Source organism: Chenopodium quinoa, unplaced genomic scaffold (genome assembly GCF_001683475.1).
Source record: "Chenopodium quinoa cultivar QQ74 unplaced genomic scaffold, ASM168347v1, whole genome shotgun sequence".
Lineage (NCBI taxonomy): Eukaryota > Viridiplantae > Streptophyta > Magnoliopsida > Caryophyllales > Amaranthaceae > Chenopodium > Chenopodium quinoa.
In genome coordinates, this window is record NW_018743292.1 from 902,631 (window position 1) to 917,210 (window position 14,580).

The window sequence follows — 14,580 nt, forward strand, 5'->3', positions numbered from 1 at the left end:
AAGGGATTCCCATGTGAGTTGGCAATGTTTAGTTTTTTTTTTTTTTTTTTTTTTTTTTGACGGGAATGTCTAGTTAATATATGCTTGTTACTATTAATAATATGCCTTTCAAATAAGGTTCAACATCACATCTTGAGTGGATTTCCTCTTCATTCTAAGTAGCAATTTGGGTCGGTGGAAGTAGCAGACTTGAAGAGGGGATGTTCAACCTAATTGTCACATTCCATGTTCTTCCCTAAACAGAAATACAAAACAACCATACAACACAAATTACTACAGATTTATTGTTTGCACGAGAGAATATATTTAACCTTAGCTAGTTCTCATATAACACATTATAATATCGGTGTCACATAAACATAGGATCAAACTACGTGTGCGTCATAGTGTCTATGCTTATAATTTGTCTCTTTTTTCACCATATAAAATAGCTCAAGTATAGTAGGATTTACACAACCCTCATTTTCAAAGTCCCTTTTGAAAATTGTGTTCAAACCAAGATCTGCTTTATTATCTAAATTATTCAATGACATGAACATATGATTGCATGAATGATTGTCTCACAACCATAGATTATGGGCTTATGGGGCCATATTTATCTTTTTTTATACAGTGAAATGACTCGACAGATCACATTTTTGTATGTGAAAAAATAGGGATTTTTTCACTATTAGACATGGAGGATTCGCAATTAATTGTAAAGGGACTACTCTCAAACAGTTACTATACTGTTATGAAGGAGAAATAAGATTATAAGAATTATACCTTTCACCTTACAACACGAAGATAAATGCAGTAGGCCCTTGTATTTTGGTGTTAGATTAGAATTCATGTGATTCTTTATTGCCCTTTGTTCTTCGTAATTAACTAATTATTCATTCAATTTCCCAATTTTGGCTAATACCATTGAAAATAACATTGCCATGTTCTTGTATTCTTGAGAAGTTGCATCTAATGATAAGTTTTTTTTTGAGAGATCACAGATTATTCACAGTTACTAGTTCGAGATCAAGCCTTTATTTATTTATTTTAGGGAAAAATCGAGATTGTTATTTAATTGAGTTCTGTCAAGGTGTTGTGAACTTGTGAATCCTATGTTATGTTACCTTGGGTAGGAGTATCTTGCCAAAAACTTGATACACAAGTATGTTCGAGCATTTATTCCAAAAAAACTCTTCCTGCTATCTTGTTTGCCACATTAATGGCATCACATTCCAATTCAACATCCACAAAAACTTCAAACTAAGGTTGTGAGCCACCATTAAGCCAAAGTGGTTTCGGCTGCCCAGCCGGTGATAGAGTCATAGAGCTATGTACTCGTACTCCGTATTATGTTTAGGTAGGTTGAGCTCCTGTGGCATCCTAAATCTTTAGTATAAAATAAGATTGAGGCCATATTAGTCACATGGAAGACCTTGTCTCAATGCATAATAGAGAAGATCCTAGATTAAATCTCTGTATCAATTATTGCCATAACATTTTGTTTTCTTTGTAACAGACTAACAGTTTCCCTCTATATATTCATAGTATACTTCTTTTTTCATAGAGTTAATATCTATGTACTCTTATTCTATATTATAGACAATAATTGTAACCATTATACAAGTACAATATTGCCCCCTGCTTTCTGCTAGATCAGCTCAAAATCAAGCTTATTGAACTATACTGAAGATTAATGTTCACTTAATGTTTATCAGAGTTCTTCTATACGTGTTTTACTGGAATGTTTCCGGTTGATTGTCTTACATGTTTGTTATACTGTATCATTTAATACACAACTGTACTTCATTTAATGATCAGTCAATAAATAATCTTTAATATAGCTGTTTGATGGACTGTACTAGCTATTACGAGTACTCTATTAGCACAGTTGAGTGAGCATTGTAATTTTTACTCTTTTATGAAACTATGAAGTATGATACCCTTAATGGTCATACGACTCATAACACATTATCGAGGTTGTGAGATTCAAGCCTTGCCAATAGTACAAGTAGTTATTTCTATCAAGATAAACTTGAATCGAGCTCGATTTTGCACATTAGTGAAATTAATTCTTCTATTTGACTAGAAACTTTTGTTTGTTTGGATTAGATTAGAACAAAGATTTGTATTCACTGAATTTACTGAAATATAATATCATGACTTAAAATTTATCATTAAAAAAAAAAAAATTCTTAAAAAATCCTGCACAAATTAAGGGCAGCCCCTAACATTCTGCAAGACATCAGGACCCAAACCACTGAAACTCTGGACCTAACATTAAACACATTTCACAGTTTCACATGGGTTTTGGCCTCACCACCTTCTACCTCATTTCCTCCTTCCTTTTATATCAATTATAGTTTCTCTCTTTCTTAACGAAAAATCCCATTTTATTATTTTTATTTTTATGATTTTATCCTTATCTCTTCCTCAAATTTTCCAGATTAAAGGGCAAAACAGTCATTTCTTATCACCCTCCATCTTCCCCCATATATATATGGAATCCCTTCCTTTATACATTCTTAGCTCACTTCACTAGTTCACTGCACTCAACTTCACATAATCATACACAGTACAGTAGACTATTAGTAGAGTGAGAAACAAACATGAAAGTTCTGTTTTGTTATTGGGCAGTTATAATGACCGTTATTACGGTTATTAACGCCTGCCCGCCATCTGACCGGGCAGCGCTTTTGTCTATCAAAGCTGCCCTTCATGAACCGTATTTGGGTATTTTCAATTCTTGGACCGGACCGGATTGCTGTCACGGTTGGTACGGGGTCAGTTGTGACCCATATGTTCATCGTGTTGCCGACATCAACTTACGTGGTGAATCCGAAGATCCAATTTTTGAGCGGGCTCATCGAACCGGGTTCATGACCGGTTCAATCTCCCCGGCAATTTGCAACCTAAACCGGCTTAGTAGCCTTACTATAGCCGATTGGAAAGGGATCTCGGGTGAGATCCCTAAGTGTATCACCTCGCTACCTTATCTTCGGACCCTTGACCTAATTGGGAACCGGATCACGGGTCGGATTCCAACTGATATAGGCCGGTTGAGGGAGCTTACGGTTCTTAATCTAGCCGATAATAATCTTACAGGTTCGATTCCTCCATCGATTGTGTATTTGGGTCGGTTGATGCACTTGGATTTAAGAAACAACAAGTTATCAGGTGAATTACCAAGTGAAATGGGTAAGCTTACGATGATGAGTCGGGCTTTGCTTAGTGGTAACATACTAGGTGGGCCTGTTCCCGTTTCATTATCCAACATCTATCGCCTTTCGGATTTGGATCTTTCGCTTAATCGGTTATCGGGTCAAATACCCGATATGTTCGATAAGATGCCAGTTTTGGCAACATTGAACCTTGATGGTAATATGATATCGGGTCAACTACCAAGAAGTTTGTTGAATTCGGGTGTGAGTATATGTAACTTGAGCCGGAATGCTTTGGAGGGTCGAATACCCGATGTTTTCGGGCCGAGGTCGTATTTTATGGTTCTGGATTTGTCTCATAACCGGTTTAGTGGGCCAATACCCAAGTCCATTTCTTCAGCCTCATACATTGGGCATTTGGACTTGAGTCATAACCAACTTTGTGGGCCCATACCTGCAGGAGCTCCATATGACCACCTTGAAGCGTCGTCGTTTGTTTACAATACTTGTCTTTGTGGCAAACCACTTAGCAAAAGATGTTGAGAGTGAACAAAGTCTCAAGCTATTTAGTACTTACTTATCTTGGTCTATATATCCTTGAAAATATACTACAAGCATATGTTTGTTTGAATTTAATCATGTTAACATCATAAATCTTATAGTTAGTTTGTTTTTTCTCGTTATAAGTAATTGATAAATTGTGTGGAAGTGTAACGAAGGTACTATTTACCTTTTAGATTTTGATGTATGAAGTATAAAAGTATTACTAATATACAAGATATTTTGTTTATCCAAAGTGTTTGAGGGACAACAATGTAATGAGAATGTTTATGAATGTAATGAATTGATGGCAATACGCCAATACTGAATTAATATTGTTGCACATGCAACTATGAATGCAAATGAAATGAATTGAATTGCTGCCTTAGTTATATTAATTATTGACATAAAACATACCAAGTGAAATGCACATGCATATGTGACCATGAAATCTTCCCCTTGAATCTTATATTAATGTACTTTATTATGGATCAAACGTAGCAAATACTTCGGCTATCTAATCACGTTGATAATATAATTTTTCACTAATAACGTACTCGAAATAAGCTTTATTTTCTTTATGATTGTTACACCCATAGGCCATCAATAATTATAGTTCTAAATGGAAATTACATTTTTGAGTCTCGGAAATAATTATAGAAAACAAAGACAAACTTGATCATAGAGTATAGGCATAAATAAAAGTTGAGAAAACAGTAGGCATAAAATAAAAGTTAAGAAAACAATAAAGGGAGAATTAAATTTCTACACCCTCCGTTTCTAAAAGACAAAAGACAGAGGTCGTATTTCAAATTTGTTTAGAGTGCTTTTATATAAGAGTAGCTTCTTTAATTTCTCAAACTTGCTTGAAATATTGAAGAAAATGTAACTATTAAACATAACAAAAGATGTAATTAAAAAAAGGCTTGAATTTTGACTTTGCTTTTTTTTTTTTTTTTTTGTATTCTTTGAATTACAAAACATGCTATAATAAGTACAAATAAAATTTCAACATGGTTATATTGAAATAAACATTGTAATATTCATCCCTCATTTCCAATAATGGTTCAAGAATATAACTCTTTCTCAACCCTTTTGCCACAAAGCTAATAGGATGTAATTCTTGAGACTCTCGTTCCGCATACAGCTCACCGCGTCCCTGAATGAATTGCTCCCTTTGCTAAATTAGTTATTGACATGAAACATATCAAGTGAAATGCACATGAATATGTGATCATGAAATTTTTCCCTATAATCTTCTATTAATGTATTTTATTATGAATCTAATGTAACAAGTATTTCGGTTATCTAATCACATTGATAATATACTTTTTCACTAATAATGTACTCGAAATAAATATATCTAAATGAAACAATGATATTATTTACTTACCATTATTAATATAGATTTAGTTTATTTTTTATTGTTACACCCATAGGCCATAAATACTTATAATTATAAATGGAAATTACATTTTTGAGTTTCGGATTCAATCATCAATTATAGAGAAGAAAGACAAGCTTGATCATAGAGTAATTAGGCATAGAAGTAAAGTTCTACTCCCTCCGTTTCAAGAAAACTCTCATTATAGGAACTCACAAAGGAGTATTACAAAAAGGGAATAGTGGATTTGTAGTAGAGAAGGTAATAATTTACAAAGAGGGTAGATGAGTAGGAAGCCTTGTGCATAAATATGGCTTCTTGTGTGTATATGTCTTGTATGCCTGTGACTCATATTTATAGTGGTAGATGGAGCTTGGAAAAAATGGCCGGATTTCTAGTTACTTCCAATGTCAAGAATTCTCTAGATCATTTTAGTGGTTTGCATAATACAAACTAGTAAAAAATCTAAAAGATTGAAGAGCAATACCAACTGATTAGGGGATTTTGCTCCCACCAATCGGAATGCGCCACATGGGCCAATCAGGTCCTGTCAAGTGTCCCCCAATTGGAACTGTCAGGGCTTGCCACGTGGCACACGCTTATTCGTCCACCTTGGACCTATTATGTCATGACACGTGGCATACTCCATGCCTAATGGAGAAACCGGCCACCCAGGCTCAACTTCCGAGGGAAGCCCAATCAGCCCTAGGTTAACCTAAACCTAGGATTGGCACGTTTCCCAAGGTTATAAATACCTCCCTTAATCCTCATTAAGGGAGGAAGCATGCTAAAAACGCAGATTACACACATTAAACACTCTCACCTAGAGAGACCCAATCACCTTAATTTCCGCATTAATTACTCCTCAAACAAGTACTAACTTGACCGTCGGAGGCAGAGCTCCCACCACCAGAAGTCTCCGTTGTTTTGCAGGTACAGGCGTCCGGTTCCAGTCTCGGAATTGTAACTCTCCCGCAGGACATCAGAAAACCCCGAAACATCTGGCGTCGTCTGTGGGGAGAGTACTTCTGAGATGGCATCCACGTTTGTACCGACTCCTGAAGAGAGACGTCCCCTGGACGACCCTCTAGTTCAGTCGGACCACGATACTGAGAATGAATTTGAAGTTGAAGCTCACACAGCTTCAGACGGGACCCTAAGGGCCCGACGTACCCGTCATACCGAAAGGAGGGAACGGGAACATCTTCAAACTGGAAGCGAGCCAGCAGGCGCACCGCCTGTTCGGCAGCAGCCGACTGATGGGTCTGCTCCCATCACAAGGAGTGAACTCATGACCTTCATGAGGGACTTCAAGGGAGAAATTCAAGAGTTGATCAACAAGAAGCCTCCTGCTCTGGACAAGGAGCAGTCGGCTAAGAAACCCTCCACTTCACAGAAGAGGAAGCCAGTTCAAGGGCGAGAGGCGACTCCTCATCCTAAATCTAGGAAGCGGGAGCCACCTGCCCTTGATTTCACAAAATACCGTTTTCCTACTCCAGGAAATAGGAAACCTGTTCGTCATATTCAGGCGGACAAGTCGAGGAAAACATACACCGACGCTCGGCTACTGCTAGAGCAGAAGAAGAGTGACCGATTGTCAGAGTCGGCCTCTACTTCAAACTTCCAAGACAGTCTGCGAAATACCTCGATGAGGCATACTCAGTCGTATCATGAGAGTCAGTCAGGCGACACCTCCCGTCAGTCCGGCTATCATAGCGACCAGGCGGTACCAAACTTACCGTTTGTACCGCAACAACAGTATTTTTTACAGCCACCTCCGTTTGGTGGACATGCAGCAAAAAATGTCCAACCTATGGACTGGCAGCTACGGTTGCTTAGACTTGGTGAACAACCGTCGGCTTTCTCCAAGGAAATTACTGAAGCCGCTCAGCCGGCCAAAGTGAAAAATGTATTAGTAGGCGCCTATGACGGCACTACTAACCCAGAAGACCATCTGATGGCATTCACCAACCTGATGTACCTTCAAGGGTTGGATGATCCCACTTGGTGCAAGTGTTTCCCAGCGACTCTCAAAGGAATCGCACAACAATGGTTTTGCAACCTACCGACTGGTTCTGTAAATAGCTTCAGGACGCTTGCTTACTTATTCACCTCCAACTTCGCCATGAACATCCCTGCGAAGAAGACGACCCTTGATTTAGGAACAATTCAGCAGGGCGAGAAGGAGGGGCTTCGTTCTTACATCAGGCGGTTTAACCTGATGAGAATACAGATTCAAGGGTTACCGGATGAAGTAGCCTATACTGACTTTTTCAGAGGTCTCAAAGACGGGTCGACCTTCAAATTTGATTTGGTCCGAAAGAGGGTGGCGACTCTTCAAGAGGCCTTGATTGAAGCGGAAGCCTATATACAGGCGACTGATCTTTGTAGTACGGTAAAACAGTCAGAAGGGAGAAGGTCCGACAAAAGAGAAGGACGACAGAAACAGTCGTCAAACAAAGACGAGAAGAGAAAAGAGGTCTGGGCGGCTGATTCCTCTAAACAGCCGGCCCAGAAAAAGAAAAAAGAATTCAAACCATACTCCCCAAAGTATGCGTTTAACAAGGATAGCCAATTTATCCTCAAGGAAATCAAGGGACGGATCTCAATTGAGAAGCCGGTCCCCATGAAGGGTTCTGCAAACTATCGGAACCAAGAAAAATTCTGTGATTATCATGAAGATGTTGGTCATCACACCAATGATTGCATCAGTCTCATGCGGTATCTGGACCGCCTGGCTGAGCAAGGTGATCTTGACACTTATGTCAAGAAATCTACGGGGAGCACTTCCTCGAAAAAGCAGTCGGCCAAAAAGAATCAAAAGGCCGACAGCTCCGATACAGATGATGCAGTCGTCTACACCATTGCAGGCGGCTTCTCAGGAGGCGGCCCCACTATTAGGGGCAACAAAGACAACATCAGACGGTTAGATGTAAATTCCGTTCACCAAGAACGGCCCTCCAAATATTCATTTCCTGAGATTGTCATCATTGAAGAAGATCTAGGAGGGGTAAGAGGGTCGCATGACGACCCTATCGTTATTGAATGTAAAGTGGCCAACCAGAGAGTTGGCCGAATCCTCATAGATACCGGAAGCTCCTCAGATCTCATCAGTAGCAAATGTCTGTCGAAACTAAAATATCAGACTGATTGCATACATCCGGCATCCCACCCTTTAGTAGGGTTTGGAGGAGGAGTCGTCCACCCAGTGGGACGAGTGGATTTACCCATCCGCCCGGGCGAAAAAGGGGAAGGACGACACATGGTAGTCCGGTTCCTGGTAGTAGAAGAACTCTCGGCCTACAACATGATTCTGGGACGACCAACCCTGAAAAATTCCAAGGCTGTTATAATCCCATCTCTTATGTTGCTCAAGTTTGAGAGGGATAATGGAACAGTCGGGTCCTTAAGGGGAGATTAGAGGATGGCCCGAGAGTGCTATCTCTCGGATGTCAAGCCCACTATTATGGCCACTGGGTCGAGTGGTGGAAAAATAGACCTTGACAATGTCAAGGAGAGTGCGCCTGTTCAAGAAGCAGGCGGCAAGAAGAGAAAGGCATCCCAGACAGGGGCCGCAAGAAAAGACAGAAAATAGCAATCATTGGCAGAGGAGCGGTCGGATGAATTCCGCCCTCAGCCGGCTGGTGAGCATACAGACCTGATCTTAGACGACTCGCGTCCTGACCGAACAGTCAAAGTTGGGACGAATGCTCTGAGAGACCAAGGTGACGACTTTCACAAACTATTGAAAGAATACAAGGACATCTTTGCATTCGAAGTCCATGAAATGCCAGGCATTAGTCCTGATCTGGCGGTACATAAACTGGCCGTGGATCCAAAAAAGAAGCCGGTACGGCAGAAGAAGCGGAACCATGGCGTAGAAAGAATTCAGGCGGCATCCGCCGAAGTAAAAAAATTACTAAATGCAGGGTTCATTCGGCAATGTTACTTCCCAGACTGGGTTGCAAATGTGGTGCTTGTTAAAAAGCCGAATGGCACCTGGCGAATGTGTGTAGACTACACAGACTTAAACAAGGCGTGACCCAAAGACAGTTACCCTCTGCCTAAAATTGATAACCTGGTCGACTCAACAGCCGACCATGCTTTGATGAGCTTTATGGACGCCTACTCTGGTTTCCATCAAATTCCTTTATGGAAGAAAGATCAGGAGAAGACGGCCTTCGTCACTGATCAGGGGTTATACTGTTACACGGTCATGCCGTTTGGTCTTAAGAATGCCCCGGCCACTTTCCAGCGAATGATAAACACTGTGTTCTTTGATCAAATAGGGAGAAATGTCGAGGCATATATTGATGATATGATTGTCAAGTCTAAACTTCAGAAAGATCATCTGTCGGACCTCCGAGAAACTTTCGCCACACTCAGGCGGCACCATGTCATGCTCAATCCCAAGAAATGTGTCTTTGGAGTTGAGTCTGGGAAATTTCTCGGATTCCTTATCAATCAGAGAGGAATAGAGGCGAACCCTGAGAAGGTGCAGGCGGTCATTGACATGCGGTCGCCTCGTACCATCCGAGAGGTTCAGAAGTTAACAGGTTGTCTGGCGGCCTTGGGAAGATTTCTAAGCCGATCAGGCGACAAATGCCTATACTTTTTCCAGGCAATTAAGAAAAAGGCAAGGTTTGAATGGGGGCCGGATGCTGAGGTCGCCTTCCAGAAATTGAAAGTTCACTTGCATTCCTTGCCGAGGCTGGTCAGCCCTTTGCCCAAAGAAGTACTCTACATGTACCTGGCCGTCTCTGATCATGCGTTAAGCGCTGTTCTCCTTGCTGAAAGAGACGGCTGTCAGCTCCCGGTCTACTTTGTCAGTCATGTACTGAAAAATGCCGAGTTGAGGTATCCCTTAGTGGAGAAATTTGGTCTTGCACTCTTCATGGCTGTTAAAAAATTGAAGCCCTACTTTTTGGCACATGCAGTCGTCGTGTATACAGACCAACCTATCAAGCGGCCACTGACCATCATGGAGTCGCCAGGCCGAATGATCAAATGGGCCATAGAAATACAGAGCCTCGAAGTTACTTTCGAGCCTAGAAAAGCAGTGAAGGGGCAAGCCTTTGCTGACTTTATTGTTGAGATGACTCGTCCTCCTGACTCTCAAGTTACAGACCAAGTCTGGAAGGTATATGTGGATGGAAGCTCTACTTCAAATGGTTGTGGAGCAGGCGTCATATGTCAGTCGCCAGAGGGCGACAGGTACGAGTATGCTCTACGCTTCAGTTTTCAGGCCTCAAACAATGAGGCAGAATATGAAGCTTTACTAGCCGGAATCCGCATGTGCAAGGCGGCAGGGGCAAGAAAAATAGACGCCTGTTCTGATTCACAATTGATAGTGAGTCAGTACAATGGCGAATACAAAGCAACCCATCCGGCCATGATCAAGTATTTACAGGCGGTCCGACAAGCAGTCGGCTCCCTTGAGGATTTCCATCTGACCCAAGTGCCGAGATCAGAAAACAACCAGGCGGATGCACTGTCAAAATTAGCATCATCCGCCTCCTGTGATACTCCTCGAACTGTTTTTTGGGAAGTAATGGAGAAGAGAAGCATCGAGGAAGACCCTATTGGAATCCTAGACAGAAGCTCAACCTGGATGGATCCAATCAAGGCATATCTGACAAACGGTACCCTGCCGGATGATCATCAACAGGCGGCAGCACTGAAAAAACGAGCAACCAGTTTTGAAATAATAAAGGGAGAACTTCACAAAAGGGGGTACCTTCAACCCTTCTTAAAGTGTGTTACTCCAGAAAAAGGACGAGAGATTCTAGACGATCTTCACTCTGGTTACTGTGCTTCCCATATAGGCGGCAGGACGCTTGCTCAACGGGCAAGGCGGCAGGGCTACTTTTGGCCTACTTTAGAAGCAGATGCAATGGAGATGGTGAAAAAATGTGACAAGTGCCAAAGGTTTGGCAAACTAATTCACCGCCCGGCTACTGACCTCACTACCATTCATAGCCCACTACCGTTTGCTAAGTGGGGCATGGATATTCTGGGTCCATATACGCCTGCTACAGGCGGAAGGAGGTACATACTTGTTGCCGTCGACTACTTCACTAAATGGGTAAAGGCGGAAGCTGTAAAGGGAATCAAGACGAAGGATGTAATTTCATTCATTTGGAAAAATGTCATCACTCGGTTCGGGGTTCCCATGTCTATGGTTTTTGATAATGGTCCCTAATTTGAGACGCTTGTTCTCAAAAGCTGGTTGGGTGACCAAGGAATTGCACACTACTTTGCATCTGTCGGCCGTCCACAAGCAAACGGCCAGGTAGAAGCCTTTAATAAAATCATCTCAGACGGTCTCAAGAAAAAAATTGAACGAGCAGGCGGCCTATGGGCGGATGAATTACCACATGTTCTCTGGGCCATTAGGACGACTGAAAAAGGGGCGACTGGAGAAACTCCATTCCTCCTAACTTATGGTGCGGAAGCTGTTCTTCCAATAGAACACTACGAGCCGACTCTTCGAGTAATGCTATATGACGAAGAGGCAAACTGGGAAGCCATGCGCCTGGCATTAGACTCACTTCCTGAAAGGAGGGGCAATGCTGTCTTGCGCCATGAAATTTACCGCCTGAGAATGACTAGATCATACAACGAAAAAGTACACAGGCGTCCACTCAAAGTGGGGGACTTTGTACTTAGAAAAATGGAAGCAGTTGGTAGGGCTAATGAGTCTGGCAAACTAACTCCCAACTGGGAAGGACCCTACCGAATCTGTGAAGAGGTCAGGGACGGTACCTACCGTCTGGAAACACCAGACGGACAACCGTTGCCTCGAACTTGGAATGTAGATAATCTTAAGAAATATTTCTTTTGAATGATGTAAATATTCAAGGGCTACTTAATAAAAGTTTGCATACTTAATATTCAATTTTGTACTAAGAGGGGCACGCCTACTAACAAACAGTCGGCTACTCTCCATACTAAGTTTTTATTCTTACTTAAGAGGGGCATGCCTGCTGACAAACAGTCGGCTACTCTCCATGTTTAATTTTTATTCTTACTTCAGAGGGGCATGTCGTCTGTACCTTTACAGTCGGCTACTCTCCATTGAGTATTTTACTCTATCTTCAGAGGGGCATGCCGTCTGTACCTTTACAGTCGGCTACTCTCCATTGAGTATTTTACTCTATCTTAAGAGGGGTATGCCGCCTGTACCTTTACAGTTGGCTACTCTCCATTGAATATTTTACTCTTATCACCATAGGGGCATGCCGTCTGGACATATAGTCGGCTACTCTCCATAGAAGAGGGCCGACTGGTTCCAAAGCACACAGCCACCCCCCTTATACTTAGCTAAAAAAGATTAGGGCCTGGCCGACCCTGTGCCTAAACAGGCGGCTACCCTCCTCTTACTTAGCACCTACGTTCACCAAGAACTAACCAAGGCCACAAGCCGAATGATCAAACCAGGCGCCAAGCCAACTGGTCCAATCTTCAAAACTAATACGACCTGTCCCAACATCATAGCAGGCGTCCGGCGGCATCCCTCCGGATGAAATTCGTCGCAGAGAGCAGCTCCCTTTTGGGTGGAACATTGCTCTATAAACTAATTACACGGCACCTATACGACTGTCCCCAAGGGCAACCACGTAGCCGTTTTTGAGACAAGGATAACTCTATCACTAACCAAACCAGTGGTAGCAGTTGACATCTGAGTCAGATGACCGCCTGTATTACTTGGGATAAATGCAGGGGGTACCTCTTGAGTTAATAGCCAACAAACATTGGCGAATCAAAAGGTTCAGCCGGCCTCCGCCGCCTGGTACCTTTACTACTCAAGCAGGATTGACGGCGACTGAGTAACACCAAAGTTAACTCATAGTCACTCTCTCACTTAGTATGGAGCCTAAAAGGTATGAGCCGTCCGCCTGTTTTTAGCAAACAGGGGCTCTCAACCACTACTCTTGCTAGGTTAACAACCTATGAGTTAAAAGCCAACAAACATTGGCGAATAAAGGGGAACAACCGGTACCCACCGCTTGATACCTCTACTACTCAGTTACTTGGCGACTAGGTAACAATCATGTTTACTTGGTCACTCCTTAAAAATTTAGTATGAAACTAAAAAGGTGTTCATACAGCACCGGCTCACACTAGATTAAATATGGCGGGGAACAGTCGGCCTAGACGGCCTAAAGTCTCTAGCCTAAAAGCATGACAAGTAGGAAACCACTTTCCTACTTGGTTAATTTTACAAATGACAGGACCGCCTGCCTAAAGGGGATCCAGTCTTTAAAATGGTTCGAATACCGATTGGATAAATGGTCGACTGATCGTCTAGCCTGGAAATAGACAACCAGTCGTCCAGGGGCATAGGCGGCGTGACTAACTATCCGTACCTGTCTGCAACTATCGGCCATGTAAAACAGTCGGTATAGTGTACAATTGGATATCAGAATATTCAATACTTAAACAAATTTGAAGCAAAACAAAAAAAATTCATTAAAAAGAAGCCGGTCATTAAAGACCGGCAAAATATTCAGAGCCCCGGCTCCCTGGCCGGGTAAATACAAACAAACGGCACGCAGGCCGTGGAAAGAAGACATAAAGCTTAAGAAGGGGGCAGATCTTCAATATCAGCAGCTGCCGCCTGGTCAGCACTCTTCTTGCTGGACTCGGCTTCAGCTGCATCCTTCTTTGATGCATTACCCCCAAGCGGCACAAGCGCCACTACCGGCTGCTCCTCCTCCAACGCCTCTTCCTCAGCAGCCGCCAGGATCTCTTGATTATATCTATCAGAACACTGGCGGTACGTTTTTTCCCATGAGGCAAAGTCGGCATTGGGGAAGAGGCGGCCCCAAGTCATGCGCTGGATTTGAGCAGAGTCTTCCATCATCTCCCGGACCAGCTCTTTCTTTTCTTGCCCGGCCTTTTCCGAGAGCTCCTGAGTAAGACTCTTCTCCTGGGTCACCAGGCGTACCTTTACGCTCGCCAAGGATTTCTCCAAGGTTTCGTATGAGGACATCTTTTGGCGAAGAGGTCTCAGCTCGGCCTTGAGGTTGTTGATGGTCGCCTCCAGCTCGCTATTCCTCTTCTGGGCCGCCTCTAACTGAGCCCGGATAGCGGCGGTAGCCTGCGCCTGATAATAAAGAATATCAATGGTCAGAACTTCATTTTGGGCAATTTGAAACATTGCCTTATCACAGTCAGAGGCGGTCATAGCTTTTGCAGCCTTTACCTCTTTGTTCTTCCGGTCAAGCGGCTTGCGAAGGCCGTTCACTCGGAGCAGGGCCTAAGTTAAAAGGGGAACAGGCGTCAGTTTCCAAACAAAAAAGAAAACAGGCGTCCTGGAATTCAAATACTCAAAAATATGCTAAGTATACCTCAGCAAGGACCCCTGCAATCCCGTCTAGGTCAAGGGTGCCGACATCCCTGACCGCCTCCCTTTCAGCTGGAGGAACGGCCTTGATCATAGACTCTGCCACCTCGACCAAGTCAGGCTCCTGAGGGCCGGCTGCATCAAGCATAAACAAACGGATTAGACCT

General features: G+C 42.7%; 1 protein-coding gene across 1 annotated transcript; it reads left to right on the plus strand.

Moving 5' to 3' along the window:
• Positions 1 to 2,036: 2,036 nt before the first annotated feature.
• On the plus strand, positions 2,037 to 4,006 carry LOC110736181 (DNA damage-repair/toleration protein DRT100-like). The gene has a single exon (XM_021916340.1). The coding sequence runs from the start codon at positions 2,589 to 2,591 to the stop codon at positions 3,681 to 3,683; it is 1,095 nt and encodes a 364-aa protein (XP_021772032.1). The 5' UTR covers positions 2,037 to 2,588; the 3' UTR covers positions 3,684 to 4,006.
• Positions 4,007 to 14,580: the final 10,574 nt, after the last annotated feature.

Excerpts from the sequence above, each read along its gene's own strand:
- LOC110736181 (XM_021916340.1), top strand. The coding sequence starts at position 2,589 with ATGAAAGTTCTGTTTTGTTATTGGGCAGTTATAATGACCGTTATTACG.